The following is a 15,973-nucleotide window of genomic DNA, read 5'->3' as shown; positions in this document are numbered from 1 at the left end:
GTATAAAACCCTAACTTTTAATTAGTCACTAGAGATATAATAACCCTATAAACTTGCAATTCCGTAAGTTAGTTGCACAAAATCTCATTGTATATTAGGGATTTTATCTAACAAGGACAAGATATAGTCTTATAGAGTTATAGGAGGCGGCTCATTGGGCTCAACCTAATTGTTCTTGAGAGTTTAGGATAGAACCCATCAATATGGCAACAAAGCGAACCAACCCAAAGAGGAAGACAAAGTTACAATGGAAAACTCAAGAACGAAGATAAAAATCCACCTTTGCACCATAGAGTAGTACTGAATAGTAGCAATCATTTGATTTACAAACATTCAATGCTCTCTCTAAGTGACTAACTCTTTCACAACTTTTCTTAAACATAAGAATATTTAACTATAGTGAAAATGTGTATATCATACAAAGTAAATGTTCGACGTTGTTAAGGATTTTCCGAAATAGTAATTTAGAAATGTCTAAAGCTAGAGCAACACGGACGTGTTATTGTGACCAACAAGTTAGTGCCGAACAATTTGCCACTTCCCCTTGCTTCCAATCTTCATGGGGCACGCCCAAATAAGCCCAGCCTACGTTCATGCTCACTAGCCTAGCTAAACTAACTACTTGTGTCATAAGTTTGGAAGGGTGCCCAAAATCCACATCCAAAATTTCACTCAATTTATCTTTATTTAATGTCAATCCCATTGTACGCGAGGTTGTCTTGGTCTTGCTTTTCCAAAACAAGTCTCACGACATACAATAACGAGTCATCTTTATATAGTCATATTTATGTTAAGACCTGCAGCAAAGTACTATATTTAATCAAGGAAAGTAACGCCAATACAATTAGGTAGATGTCAGTATTAAACAAAAACATAATAATATACATGCATATGCAATAAAAGCCTTAGAAAAGGCGTTGTTTTTACCAGTTATGTACATGAAGAGTGAGCTAATAGTCCTACACTACAACCATAAATTAGCCTATGGTTTTGATAAGTTAAAAGTAGAGCCTGAATGTACCAAAATTGTTAGCAGAGGCTAACCAGTAACCAGGTCTCCTATTTGCAGCAATGAATTCTGCACTCTAAATCTGTGCATATAACTTAGCCAGGCAATATAATGATCATCACAGATTGCCGGAAGTCTCTTGCTAAGATTCCATGTCCTTGAATCTCCTTGGGCGTTGTCATTTCATCGCATTGACATTAAAACGCGCACCATTTTCTGCCTCTCTGCCTTTTTAGCTGCAGGTGTCTTCTCTAGTTTCCGCTGATCTTCCAACCAAATATGCCTCACCTTGTCAATTGAGCCAAGTAATCTCTTCCGTGGAGTGAAGATGTCAGCGGTTTCTTTCCCTTTATGATCAGCATTTCTATCCCTAACTTTACATGCTTCAGGTTTGGTTGTTGAGATGCTCTTCTCATCAGGTTGGCTGTTGGATGTTGAAGCCTCGGCTTCTTGCTGAGGAGTTTCCAACGTCTGATGGTCACGTAGTTCGGCCCTTTTCCTCTCAATAGCCTGTGTAAGCATCAGAATAGATTCATGCTCCGTCAGACAACATAAGCATACCATGATATACTCAAGTCACTTCATTTCAATTGCCTTAACTCCAAAAAAACGTAATCTTTATACAAAAAACACAAATCCAACACTTCGACACAAACCCATGTCCGACATGAATTCCCAACTCTTAAGCTATGTAACAAAACTGAAAGAAACACAAGCAAAAGAAATTTGAAAACCAATCGTTGTCGTTGATTCTTTTCCATACGGTAAAGATCCAACATAAGCTAAGCTAAAAAAAGGTTGACTGAGAATACATGACAAAACCAAAAAAACAGTAAAGTCGTGGCAATGGAGGTGGGTGGAATTAAATAATCCAAAATCAAGTATCTTGTAACAGATCATACCCATAAAATTTAAATATAACAGAAGTTAGTACACCAAACAAATATGTTACACAGGTACTGTAATTTTTACAAGAATGACTTGTCATTTTTTTAGGTCAACGGTTAGGATCAGATCATTAGATATGATACCCGTACGAGGGAACCAAATCAATGTTTGATCCTCCTAAATTGCATTCAAGCATATTCCAAAGTTACAGCCAACCTAAACAACAATATTATAACCTAAACACAACTTGCAATCTATCACATGTAACTTCAGCGAGTTTACAGCCTACTTATGAGACTTGGACTCGTGAAGACTCATTTGGTATGCAATACTCCCTCCGTCCCACTAAGATTGCCTCATTTGATCCATAAATCTAATGAGGCAATCCTAGCGGGGCGGAGGGAGTAATGAATATCAATAATGTTAGTGAATTTGACTGTACTTTTGTGACATAAATATCCACAAAAATGCAACTTTTCTCAAGTATAAGTCTCTATTGTAAAATTTTCATTATCACCCATTACCATATTAACTATGGTATCGAGCCCAACAAAAAAATACAAAGAAAAACATATACTTGGAGATAGTATAGTACCCATTAAGGAGTTAAGGTAATCCTTGCAAATTTACAAACAAATTCATTACCATTTTCACCCATCAAATAACCCACAAAGAAACAATCATGTTAATAAAAAATTAAAACCCATGATTCCCTGACACAAATTCGGAATATACTCTAATCCTGATCTGATGATGAAGGAAGCATGCTTAACAAACATAATCATAACCAAACACCTCATCAAATCATTAACTAGTAGTCATTAAGTATACCAAATGCCAACAAATTAACACAAAAATGTACCAAAAGTAAATCACAAAGATGAGAGTAATTACCCTAACAATAGCAGTAATATCCCTTAAAGGTACTCTAGGGTACCAAGAAGGCAAAATACTGCTTCCATGCCCTTTTTTTACACTTCTTGGCCTTTGATTCTCTTTACCAACCAATGATCTATTCATATACCGACGACGGTGTCGTATTCTTTGTAATCCAGCCCTTTGCTTATTTGATTTAACATTGTCACCACTACTTTGTCCTGTTGATACATTTTGGGTTGATAATCCCATCCACCGTAACCCCGGTTCGTCTACTACGAGATCAACTTGGCGTTCAGCATTTTGCAGTAATGAGGATATGTCAACAGGTCTTGGTAATCTATCTCGTGATGGATGCATAATGTGTAGCTCCAAATACCTTGATCATTTCAAATGAATCACATAAATATATATAAATTAGACTATTACAATGTGATTGCAATATGATTTTCTTACAAAATAAAAGTGTAATTTTAGCTATTAAAAACATAGTTTAAAGTTCAAATTTATCACATAAAGTGCTACATTAATGTTTGAAGAACTTGTTAAGCTTACTATATAGGAAAAAACAATCCCAGAAAAATGTATCTATGATTGTAGCAAATTCAATCAATCTAAGAGACAAATGTGAACTCGATTGTTTAAACTCTTCGATTTACCTAAGTACCCGTGTTGGACTCTCGATACTCTGACATGGGTTTGAATACTTTGACCATTAATTTTGAATCAAAAACATTGAAAATTAAAAATTTTATTAAAATAAAAGCCACTTGGACACATTCATGTGTCTGGTATGAATTTTCGATTCCGAGTATCATAAAAAGTGAAAAAAAATCTAACTTCCATTTTTCTAATTTAAGACAAGAGTAAAGTCAGCAAAAACAACCCAAAAATTCCCTCAAAAAATCCCAAAAATATTAAAGTTATTGAGCAAATTAGTTAAATTTAGTTAAAGATGAAAGGAAAAATACCCATTTTAAAAAGAAATCCAAAAAAATTTTGAAAAATTGTTAAGATTTACAACAACCCAGAAAAAATTAATAAATAAAAACACACTCATGACTAAAAATTATTTCACTTCAATTAAAAAAAATTCTCAATAACAACCCTAAAAAAAAACATTTACAAAAATTGAATAAAAATCCAAAAATGAAATAAACTTATAACAAAATTAAATAAACCCATCATTAAATGATGCAGGAATACAAGTAAATTAAGAAAGAAAATGGCAGAAATTGAAGGTATAAATACTAAATCTTGACCAATTTTTAAAGAAAAAAATAGTGGAATCATAAGAAATAAAAAGGGAGGCAGAGAAATAATACCCAGATTTGAAATTGTTGAGTCTTCTTTACTTCAAAACTTGGCAAAATGATTGGGTTTAGTAGCTCTGTAAGTCAATGAATATGGAGAAAGTAGGAGAGAGAAAACCAAAAACAAAAAAATCAAAAAAAAGAAATTAAAAAGCAGAGAAAAAAAGTGGCCAAGTAGAGAGTGGGGAAGTAATGGATAGCGGTAGTTCAGAAATCACATGCTAAAAAATGATTTTGGGGTTAAAATTTAATTTTGAATTTGAAATTAGTGAAAAAAATTGGATTAAAATTTGGGGTTTGAAATTTACAGTATGAAGGGCGGGATTTTGAATTGGTTTTGAAATGGAGATCTGAAATTTACAGTTTTGTTGTTCATAAAGTGAAGGTTAGGGTTAGCCAAAACCAAAACGGGGTTGGTGTTGGATGGACCAAGAAAAGAGGCATTAGAACATGGGGTAGTGGGGTCGCCGGGCTCCACTGCCCTATGGTGCTAGTCTTACCTCTTACGGAGTAATTTTTAAATACTACCTCCGTTAGATGTTACTCTCTCCGTTTTATAGTGGTAGGGCTTGTTTTTATTGACTGATCTAAGCTGAACTGAACTGAACTAAAATGAATATTTATAAGAGAAGGAAATTAGGAGCTGAGCTGAACTGAACTGAACTGAGTTGAACTGAATTTCAACGCAAGAGAACAGACCCTTAGTCCCATTTATTATTTTGGGCGTTTTAAAAAATCTACTCATATTGAATATATCTTATTTATAACTTGATTTTTTTGGAATTAATTGGTTATGGATTGATGATAATATGACATAACTCCAAGTAAGGAAATACGGAGTATGGAAGATTTACAAAAATATAGTAGCTTTTAAAAAACTTATTTACGGTTTTGCGTTGAAATGAAACTTAATTACGAAAATACAGTCCACGTAGGCTCAGTAATACATTTGGGGGTAATTTTTTCTTTAGAGACAAACCGCTACCATAAGTAACGGTTATAGTCTAAAACCGCTACTTAGGTAGCGTTTTGTGTTTAGTACTCCAAATAAAGATACGAAGTAGCAATTTATGAAGGGTAGAGGTAGCGGTTTTACTCTAAATTGTTTTTTTTTTAAAAAAAAAAAAAAAAAAAAACCCCTTATCCGAGCCTACGTGGACAGTAGTTCCGTAAATAAATTTCATTCAGACACAAAAGTGTAAATAAGTTTTAAAGTAACAATATTTTGTAAATCATCCAAGAAATATTTACCTTAAATTATGCAATTATGACTTGAGCTTTCCTAATAAAAAATCAAAAAAATTAAATAAGGCAATTATGAATTATGTTGTACTTTAATGTTAGATTCTAAATATATATATTTTTTTTCTTATTTTATGTGATTAATTCCATATGTGACTAACATTATGAAACAGATGGAGTAATTTGCAACTTTAGGGTTTTATCTATAAGATATAAAATATTTCAAAGTTGCACATAATATTTAATAAAGGTATTAAGTACTTTTTTAAGGAAAATTTGCTAATTGCAGTCATTTAAAGATTGTACTTCGTATTTTGTAAATTGTACTATACTCGTTTAAAAACAATTTGCAAATTGCAGCCCAAGAGTTCTTATAAACGGTAAAATGTAACCCAATTTAGCTTTTTTTTTGTTTGCGTGTTGAAAAATATTCGGGTAAAAGGTTTTAAGGGTCAATTTTGTCCTTAAGGAATCGAATTGAGCTCGAAATTAGCAACAAAAATAACGTTAGTGCCTCGTTTTGTGTAGCAAAAATGTATCGATTTGTGTGCAACTATTTTTTGTTGTTTAAACAAGACACTTACATTAATTGTTTGTCAATCCCCGAGCTCAATTTGAACCCTTAAGAGCTAAAATGGTCGCTAAAACCTGAACCGAAAACTTTTCAACACGAAAACCGATGAAAAAAATTAAATTGGGTTGCAACGAACTTACAATTTATAACAATTTTTTGGCTTCAATTTGCAATATTTTTTTAAAAACGATTGCAATTTGCAAAATATAAAGTTTAAATGGCTGTAATTAACAAATTTTCTTTTTACTCTTTATGTAATCAAATAAGTGTAATCTAATATGAGTATTAATTTAGAAATACATAGTAAAATCAAGCACAAATCAAGGTAATTAATATTATATTTCTATTTTATTTTTCCATTTTAAGCTTCTTATATTTAGCCCTTAGGGTTATGTTTAACATTTTCCTTTTAAATATTTTATTTGCATTTTTTTTTGCTGGTCTATTTTTATTTATTTATTTATTTTGGTAAATTAAGCTGGTTTATTTTGATTTAACAAGTTTGTCAATATATACATATGGGAGTATTCAGCACTAGCTTTTAAGTAGTTTGACTTATTCAAACCATTACTTTGTAAAAAATATTACTCCTTCTGTTTTTAAATACATGCTCTACTTTCTATTTACGAACATTTTTAACACTTGCTCTATTTCCTTATTTGAAAATTTTATCCAATGTTTACTTCATTTTCTCTTATCTAGTGGACCTAACATAAATCATATTTTATTAATTTCATATTTTCTCTCATCCAATTTTCTCTACTATTTTTTTTTTTAATTTTTTTTATTCTACCATCTACCCCACTACCTCTATATTTTATTACTTTCTTTAATTTATCATAGAACTCCGCGCATAGATAAATGGAGCAAGTACGTATTTTAAAATGGAGAAAATAGTGTTTGGCAATAAAGTGGTGAGAGTAGAGTTTAGTGGTTGGGGTAGCTTTTGTGAAAATCTAGGTAGCTGTTGGAATATTTTTTTAGAATTTCACAACTAATAGCTAGTTAACAGCTAGTTTACTAAACACTCATACTTAATTATTTATATTCACAACTAACAACTAGTTGACAGTTAACATCTACACATACAGCTAATAGATACTATCACAACCAACAGATAACTCTACAGCTACATTTAGTCAGACATGTCCTATGAGTGATGTGATTAGTAATATGAAATACGAAAAAAGTTGGTTTTGACTTGTATTTCTAACTAATGTATAAGGTAGAAAACAATTTTTTTCATGCAATATGGTATTGAATTAGTTAACAAAATTACAATGTAAATCTTCATAATACCAACCTTTAAAATTTAACGTTGGCTTTGACTTGTATTTTTAACTAATGTATACGGTAACAAATAAATTTTGTCATGCAATATGGTATTGATTTGTTACAAAATTACAATGTAAATTTTCATCATACCAACCTTTATAATTTAATATCGAAATTGAAGGTATTAATAATCAAATTTATGTATCGAAAAACAAGTATGTCCAGTCAAGCTGTGCAATAATTAATATATATATATATATATATATATATATATATATATATATAAGGAGAGGCTCATGTGAGAACACCTCTCTTATGTGAGAACACATCTATATTCTAATATGTTAAGGACTTAAGGTAGATGTTCTGAAATTAAATTAAGCCCATCATCTTCAACCTCAACATTCTCTCTCCTCTCCTCACCAATCCTATCCAATCTCTAGTTCCTCTATCACTACCATTGCTTGTTCCATAGCCTTTATGCCGTCACCTACTCACCTCCACCACCATCACTCTTTCTCTTCTCCCCGACATCATGGCCAACACTCTCTCTCCTCTCCATGACGACTATCATCACCACATGCTCAAGAATTTCATGTGTTTTGTATCAACTTTTGAACAATTGTAGTCAATAATTCAGGTTGTGAAGCTTAATCAAAGGTAAACCAAGCTTAATTGACAGTTTAATATGTGAAATCAAAATTTTTTCATCCAAATCAATCAAATTGGGCAAATTATAGAGTTTGAAATTTCAAGGAATTTTAATTGAGTATAAGAAACTAAATAACAATTCATATGTTTTTGTTACCTTGGAAATCATGAATAAACTGATTTTGAATCAATTCGTTGTAAAAATGGACTTTCAATTCGTGTTTAATATTAACGAATTATGTTCTAAAAAATTTAAGTATGTTCTAAAAAATGTTACATATCCATAGCTATTATAAAAGTGCAAAATTAGCTACTGTAGCTTATGAATAGTAATTGTTGGTGCTATTACTTATGCGCCCTTGAATTCAATGAATTGCCAATTTTACCCTTTATTGTTTCTGCTTCTTTGGTGGTCTGGCTTTTGGCAGCTGTCTCAGTCAGTTGTCTTCTTTCTCTCTCTTAACTCTTAAGTCTTCTTCCTTCTTCTCCTCTCACTATATTCTCTCTCTTCCCGTTTCTCCTCTCCCCGCTCTTACTCTCTATCTCCTCCATTGGAACAGTTTCTGAGGTACAAAACCAAAAAAATTATGATTTAATTTTGTTTATTTCTGGTGTTCATCTCTTCTATTGGATTTTTTCCTTTTATTTGACTGATTTAATTTTTGTTTATTTCAGGGTTTTTCCCGCATTTGATTCTTACCCTTTTCTATAATCTAGATTTTTGTTTTTATTTTTTTTATTTTCTGCCTTTTTGTTGTTTTAATTAGTAAGGATTTGGGAGATTGATGAATTCATCAGGTTTTTTTTTTTCTCCTTCGTATTACAGGTTCAGGTAATGGTAATTTGTGCGTGAAAAATAACTTCCTCAGCTTCAATGGACGGAAAAACAATCAGTGAAACCAATAATCAGTTCCGCCCCCATTTACGGCTCCCTTCCCAACAACAAAGGCCTCCTCCGAGCAGGTACTCAAAATCAGTAATTGGTACTATTCACAAGCTATTGGTGCCATTTACATAGATACCCAAAATCAGTAATTGGTACTTGATGTATCTGTTTATTTGTTTAAAGAATTTTTTGGTTAATTATGGGTTATTGATTAAGGAATTATGGGTTATATATTAAGGAATTATGGATTAATTATGCTAAAATTTTGTTAATGGCATTGGCAGAGTTGAATTTAATTTGAGTATGGAAGTAATTGATTAACACTTATCCAGCATAAATTATTTGCTTAGGAATTATTTTGTGGGTATTACATTTTTTTTTTTTGTGTATTTCTCAGTGTTGGTTTCTAGCTATGCTTAGGAATTATTTTTATTTCAAGTATAGTTGTTCTAATTGCATGCTATTATAATAATTTTAAAAACATATACATGTTTAATTTTCAAGGCTTATTGTATATGATTTCTATTTAAAGTTGATGCAATTGAGTTAGTCTTAGTATTGAACCTTAATTTTATGAGCTTGGAGAATTTCTGCTCTATTTAGCTTCTGTGCAAGTATCATGATGATTGTTGTTGTGAGTGACTATAGCGGGTAGCTGTTGTTTAACGTTGTTGCCGCTGTTATTCTGGTGCTGTCCTGTTACTGTTGTTCTGTTCGTCCAAAAATCATCGACCTGAAGTTGTTTTTAGCTCATAGTCCCTTCATCAATGTTTTAGATCTTGAAAAGTTATTCAATCTAGGCTCAAGAATTTATCGATTTGGAGTTGTGTGATAGGAGTTATGCCTTCTGGAATTTACTGTGGTCTGCTACCATGGTTCTATCGCAGCGGGCTGTTATTGCTCATTTGATGCCTGTGTGGTGGTGTTGTGTTGAGTTGGTTGGGGTGCTAAAATGAATGCTTGGGCTTCTCTTATTTATTTTGTCTTTCCTTCTTCCATTTATTTACACATTAGTTATAAAGTTAAAATGTGGCCAATTTTGATTAATGACTATTTGGATAATGACTAATTGATAATTTGCTTAAGTCGATCATAAGGATTATTGTATATGTAAAAAATAGAGATTTTATTTCTCAGCATTCTAAAGTTAGGGGCCTTATTTATTTTTTTGATTAAATGTCTAAGTGATTATTTTCTTAATGAAGGTTGCTAGATAATTTGCTCTGCCAAGCAGAAGAGTCAAGAATCCTCGCGTTACCATCTTGGAGCTGTTGCTTTTCGGTAAATTTTCATTTAAAAAAAAGAATACTCTAATATTTTTTTATTAAAAGATTGTATGATTTCAAAATTGAACTAATTGTTTTGAATTATCTTCAATGATTAAATCTTTATAACACACTCTTGATCCAAAATGGACAGCCATGTATTACTTTATTATAAATTATAAGTAGAGTGCTCAACGATCCGTATAATTTCGTCTGTAGTTTATGTAATTATGAGCTTAAAATCTTGTATTATACTATCATTACACTGTATGCTTTTGATTAGGGATCAATACATGTTTGTTAACAGATAAAACAATGAGGTATGCTTGCAAAAACAAGAAAACTATCTCAGTATTGATCTAAGCTTGTAACATACTATTCTGTGTTAACTTTGTGGCAGAAGTTATATGATGACACTACAAGTGTGATATCAAGAATTCCTTTTCAACTAAAATATTTGGTTTTGGTTAATTGAAGTTCTGGTCTGACTCTTTCAGGTTTATACTCTAAGGTAGCAACCGCAGCTCATTGCATCAAGCATATAGCGACGGCAATCATGACTTCAAATGCAACTTGTTGCTTTTCTTTATCTTGTCCTTCAGGCAAAACAAAATGTGTGCTTCAAAAAAGTTCACCGATATGTAGTACGGAGTAATAATATCGAGCTTTGTAGCTTTTTAGCTTGTTCTTTTACACATTTTGAGATTCATTTTTTATGTCGGGAATTTTCTAAGCCCAGAATTCTATATTCTTTGTAAATTATCTTCTGATCGTGTGCTCTATATAGCTTGGTTTGATTCTAGTCAAACTGGTTGTGTTAATATGTTCTTTTGGATACATGTATAGTCTATGAATATATTCAATTTGTTTTGTTCTGGATAATTTGGAGTGGAAGTTGTTGCATGTTAAATTGTTAATTGGTTGTACATTATGCTCTGTTTTTTTTTCCAATAGCTGTACATTAAGCTTTTAAGGGTGAAAGAAAGAGAGATGAGCCAGGAGGAGAGAGAGAGAGAGAGATAAGAGTCAGAAGAGAAAGAAATAGAGCAAATAAGAGAATGAGGGGCAGGGAGAGAGAGATAGAGTGATAAAGAGGGGAATGAGTCGGGAAAAGGAGAAGGGTCGGGAGAGAATAAGAGAGAGAGGGAGGCTTACTAAACCCTTTGAGCTATACTAGAAGAGTGGATAGGTTGGAGAAAAAAGGAACAAGAAGGTGAAGAAAGCAAGGATGAATAGGAAAGAGAAATGAGATAAGAGTGATAAAGAGAGAGATGAGTTGGGAAAGTGAGAAGGGTCGGGAGAGAATAAGAGAGAGAGAGAGAGGGGCTTACTAAACAATCCATAACCATTATAAAAATGCAAAACTAAATACTGTAGCTTATGAATAGTAATTTCTGGTGCTATTACATAGATGCCCTTATAATTAATGAATTGCCCAAATTGCCCTTGCTTAATCAATTGCCTTTTGTGATAGTTGTAATTGAGAGTGGGCCCCTTGCTTCCAGACCGACTTCCCTCTCTCTGTTTTCATCTCAGAAGGAAAGGGTCAGATCATTTGATTAAGCAAGGAGAGAGAAACCTAGAGAGAGAAAAATTCAGCAACTCAAGACCACCGATCATCGCTTTCGACGATGGGGCTTCGATTCTTCTCAGCGTCCGAGGTTGTGGAAGATGACTTTCCGATCGTCACATTTATCAAGTTCGATCTTGTTTCTCTCTCTTGATTTAGTTTCAAATTTTTGGGTTTGATTGTCGTGGATTTTTGCATATATGTTCCTGTTGTTTTCGATATGTTCAATGTGTATTCGAATTTTTTTGGTTGAATCTTTGTGGGTGTATTTCAGCAAAATCACTTCGTTTTTATTGGGGTTTATTTGATCGATTTGTTTTTGATTTTTTGGCTTTATTTGGTCGATTGGTTTTTGATTATTTTGGGGTTTATTTGATCGATTTGTTTTTGATTTTTTTACTTAATTTGGTCGATTGGCTTTCGATTGTTTTGGGGTTTATTTGATCGATTTGTTTTCGTTTTTTTTGTCTTTATTTGTTCAATTGGTTTTCGATTATTTTAGGGTTTATTTGATCGTTTTGTTTCTGGTTTTTGGTTTTCGCTTTTTGGGTTGAATTTGAGTGACTTATCGTTCTTTTGGGTTGAATTGTCTGATTCGTAGTTGAATTGTTGATCTCTAGGTACAATTCACTCTCTCCTTTCTCTTCTGAGGTTTCTCCAACCCTCCACTGAAGCAACTCCTGGACTTTCCACTCCATTGAAGAAGCTTGAGAGGTTATTTGATGATTCTCTGATCTCCAGGTTTGATTCTCTTTTCTTTCACTCTCGTGTTCTAATTGTTTGAATAAAGCCAAAAAATCAAAACTTTATCATATAGAAAACTTATAATCATTAATAATAATGGAAAAGAAAAGCAGTAAATTTAAAGGGTTGTTTAGTGAACTAAGCTGGTTTTTGCAAAAAACTTTGGTTAAACCATTTCTTCTTTTGATTATGTCTACGTTGATTTCCACGCTCCTTAGTGTGGTCACTGCAAGCGTCTTTCTCCTGAGGTATTCCACTTCATTTTTTTGGATTGAATTGAATGATTATAAGTTTTCTATATGATAAAGTTTTGATTTTTGGTTAAATTGAATGATTATAAGTTTATTAGCTGATAAAGTTTTGATTTTTTTATTATATTATATGCTTTTTGGGTGATAAAGTTTTGAACTTTTGATTTTTATGCTTCTTGGATTATAAACTACTTTTGATTATAATTGTTTTCTTGGATGATAAAGTTTTGAACTTTTGATCTTTTTGATTTGGCTTTGCAACTATTTTGGGTTGTCTTTGGTCTTCCCTGTAATGTTGAGCCTTCACTACCAGAAGCGTGTGATAGGTTTGAGCCTTTTTCTCTTATCTGCTTACCTCATTATAAGTTAAGTGTTCTACATTGGTAAGTTTTGAGTTGCTACTTGTTGGTACATAATTGGCATGCTTTGTCACTTTAGAAAGAGTAATTACCAGTGAATGTCAACATGTAAACTGATGATCCTGAAATTTCTTTTGCTAAAGTAAAGGTCTTTATATTGGCTTCTAATCCATGGATGATGATGTTTAGGAATCTAGGGCATCCCTCCCTTTCTACACATACCCCTCCACCACCACCACCACCACCACCACCACCACCACCAGTCCACCATAGTAAATAAGTCTTGATAATGTAACCATTTGAAGTGACTTTTCAAATATTGGTACAACTCGATCTATTGGCATACACTAGAAATCAAAGTTTCTCTGATCAAAATGAAAAGTAAGTAATGCCTGATCTTTTTCCGTGCTTACTATCTCTTTTTTTGTTTACAACAGGCTTTGTCTTGCTTTCATGGGTAGAACATGGAGGCTGGTTCATTCATTGGGAACTCTTATCTTATATGTCAGTCTGCATTATTTCATCTCATCAGTCATCATATTGTAGATGCTGATAGTTGGCAAAAAGTTTGTGAGTGTATCTCTTGCAGTTATTAAGATACTATATTATGACTGCTGTTATGCTCTTAAACTAAGCTAAAATTTTGTAGAGTTGGTGGATTTGCACTTGCAAGTTAATGCCAAGTACATTAAGATTAAGACTTTGTTGTTGACCTTTGAACTATGCGTCTATATGTTTTCTATTTCTATACAACTATACAAGTATATATGAAATATATATTTGTAATCTTTGAACTGTATTTTTATCCGGGACAAAGGTCCTGACCATGGAACATGAATATGATTTTCAGTACCTGGTGGACTGCTGGTAGATGTATAAACACTATGAAGTGCTAAACTTCTTTATTGTGTACTTTGTCTCTGAAGAGCTTAGTAATTTTTTATTGAACAATCGAGGACAAAATTTATAATTTTTTTGTTGCTGCTGGTTCAGGTGTTGTACTTCATTATCAGTCATTTTTTTACTTGATCTCGGGTTTTTGCATATTTTATTGTTGTCCTGTTTTAATCATTTCAGGACGAGCTTAGGCAACTATGCTTTTATGCTATTTTGTTCCTTCCATTAAAGAGCATGGTGTACAGAGATAACAAGAAGAAAGTAGCCTTCGGACCCATCCCCCCCCCCCCCCCCCACCCAAAAAAAGAGAAGTATAAAAACACACTTTTGCACACCCCAGTCATAGCATCTAATTTTTTTATATTTTATGTATTTATATTTATTTATTTATTTTTATTTGGAGGTCCTAGATTATCCACCAATTGAAAGGTCCTCTGGTACTCCAAGGAAAGCTATACATGAGGGGTATCAAGAACAAGTTTTTTGCAAGAACCAGAGTTCACTAAACAGCCCTTTAAATGTACTGTATCAGTTACAAACTCTAACAATTATAATTTTCAATAGAAGAACCACTCGAAAATTTTCTACTTTAAATAGTCTAACAAACATGTATACAATTCTTTTATATATTTTATATTTAATCCATTTTACATAACTTTAACCTCTAATATTGCATTTCCTTATTACTAATCCTTATTATCACAATTATTTTAAAATAAAGATCTTCGATAATATTTAGGTACTCAATAAACCATATTATGTTCTGAAATAATATCTAAAGCAATAGTATACTTTTTTAAAAATCATTAAATTCTAACAAATTCTAAATAACTTCACTTATAACAATTGTTTTTCCATACATATATCTCCATAGAAACTTTATCACTATTCCTTGTTAGTGCTTACAAATTCTTGTATCCTTGCTATTACAAAACCCGAATACAACCACGAATATTACAATAACCGAACACAACTACGAATTTTACTTATCTTACAAGCTTTATCACTACCCCTTCTAACAACTTATAAATTAAAACGCCTCTATAATTACTTAACCTAAACAAAATCACAAAGACCTCAAAAAAGGAACAATTTCACGAATCATACTTATCTTGCCGTCGAGGGAGCACGCGCAACGCGCGTGCTCCAACGACTAGTGTTCTAAAATACTGTATGTTGCATATGTTCTTAAAAAAATATTGCATATATGTTCAGATTTGTTTTTGAGTTCAAGGTCTTAAAATTTGAGTATCATGTTCCAATTAAAACTATATTTTGAAAAGCTAAGTTTATTCTTCTAAGAACTATTACATATGTTAAGAATCATTGAGTCTAGGTTCTTAATTTCTAGGCATTTTGTTCTAAACGCTATGCTACAGAAAGTCAAGTATGATGTTCTAAATTTTTACTCACATGTCACATGTTCTAATTATTAAATCAGATATTCTAAATTATTACTCATATGCTCTAAATTTTAATTTGAGACACATGTTCTAAATTTTTACTCGTATGTTCTAAATTTTTACTCACATGTTCTAAATTTAAAATATGTTCTCATATAAGTATGAATTCTCACATATAGGTCTGTTCTCACCGGATCATAAATTTTCATAGGTATATGGTGAATAAATAAATAAACTCAGGGGTATGTGGTGAAAAAACCGTTATATTAAATTAATATTAATGTGGTCAAAGATGTGTATTGGAGATCATTAAAGTCAAAGTATACCATAGAAAAAGAGATTGGATGGAGTAATTTTTGTTATTACCAAATTAAAAAAATACAAATGCTCCTCCTTTATTAGTTGAATGATATCCTCTATTGGCTATATGATATCATTTATGATTATGTCTATGATATCCTTTATTGTCTAGATGATATCCTCTATTGGCTATATGCATGATATCATCCCTGACATAGCCGATAGAGGATATCATCCAACCAATAAAGGATATCATCCAGCCAATAGAAATATCATGTAGCCAATAAAACATATCATCCAGCTAATAGTTCAGATAATATCATCCAGCCAATAGAGGATATCATCTCGCCAATAGAAGATATCACCCTGCCAATTGAGGATATTAAAAATCTGCATTTCGTCAGTCCGAATTGACGCAATACCTTCTCTATTGATAATGCACGTATCGAGTTAATGGTATTTCATACCAA

The 15,973-nt window shown here is 32.2% G+C and overlaps 1 protein-coding gene across 1 annotated transcript; it reads right to left on the bottom strand.

Annotated features, from left to right (window-relative positions):
* Positions 1 to 861: 861 nt before the first annotated feature.
* Positions 862 to 4,409, bottom strand: LOC145631899 (protein GIGAS CELL1-like). The gene is made up of 3 exons (XM_081684125.1): positions 4,099 to 4,409; positions 2,792 to 3,152; positions 862 to 1,519 (listed from the first exon to the last, which is right to left on the bottom strand). The coding sequence occupies exons 2-3, from the start codon at positions 3,131 to 3,133 to the stop codon at positions 1,193 to 1,195; spliced, it is 669 nt and encodes a 222-aa protein (XP_081540251.1). The 5' UTR covers positions 3,134 to 3,152; positions 4,099 to 4,409; the 3' UTR covers positions 862 to 1,192.
* Positions 4,410 to 15,973: the final 11,564 nt, after the last annotated feature.

This window comes from Chenopodium album, chromosome 5, assembly GCF_948465745.1.
Source record: "Chenopodium album chromosome 5, dcCheAlbu1.1, whole genome shotgun sequence".
NCBI classification, from domain to species: domain Eukaryota; kingdom Viridiplantae; phylum Streptophyta; class Magnoliopsida; order Caryophyllales; family Amaranthaceae; genus Chenopodium; species Chenopodium album.
Note: the sequence above shows the minus strand (reverse complement) of the source record. Positions and strands in the feature narration are given on the sequence as shown.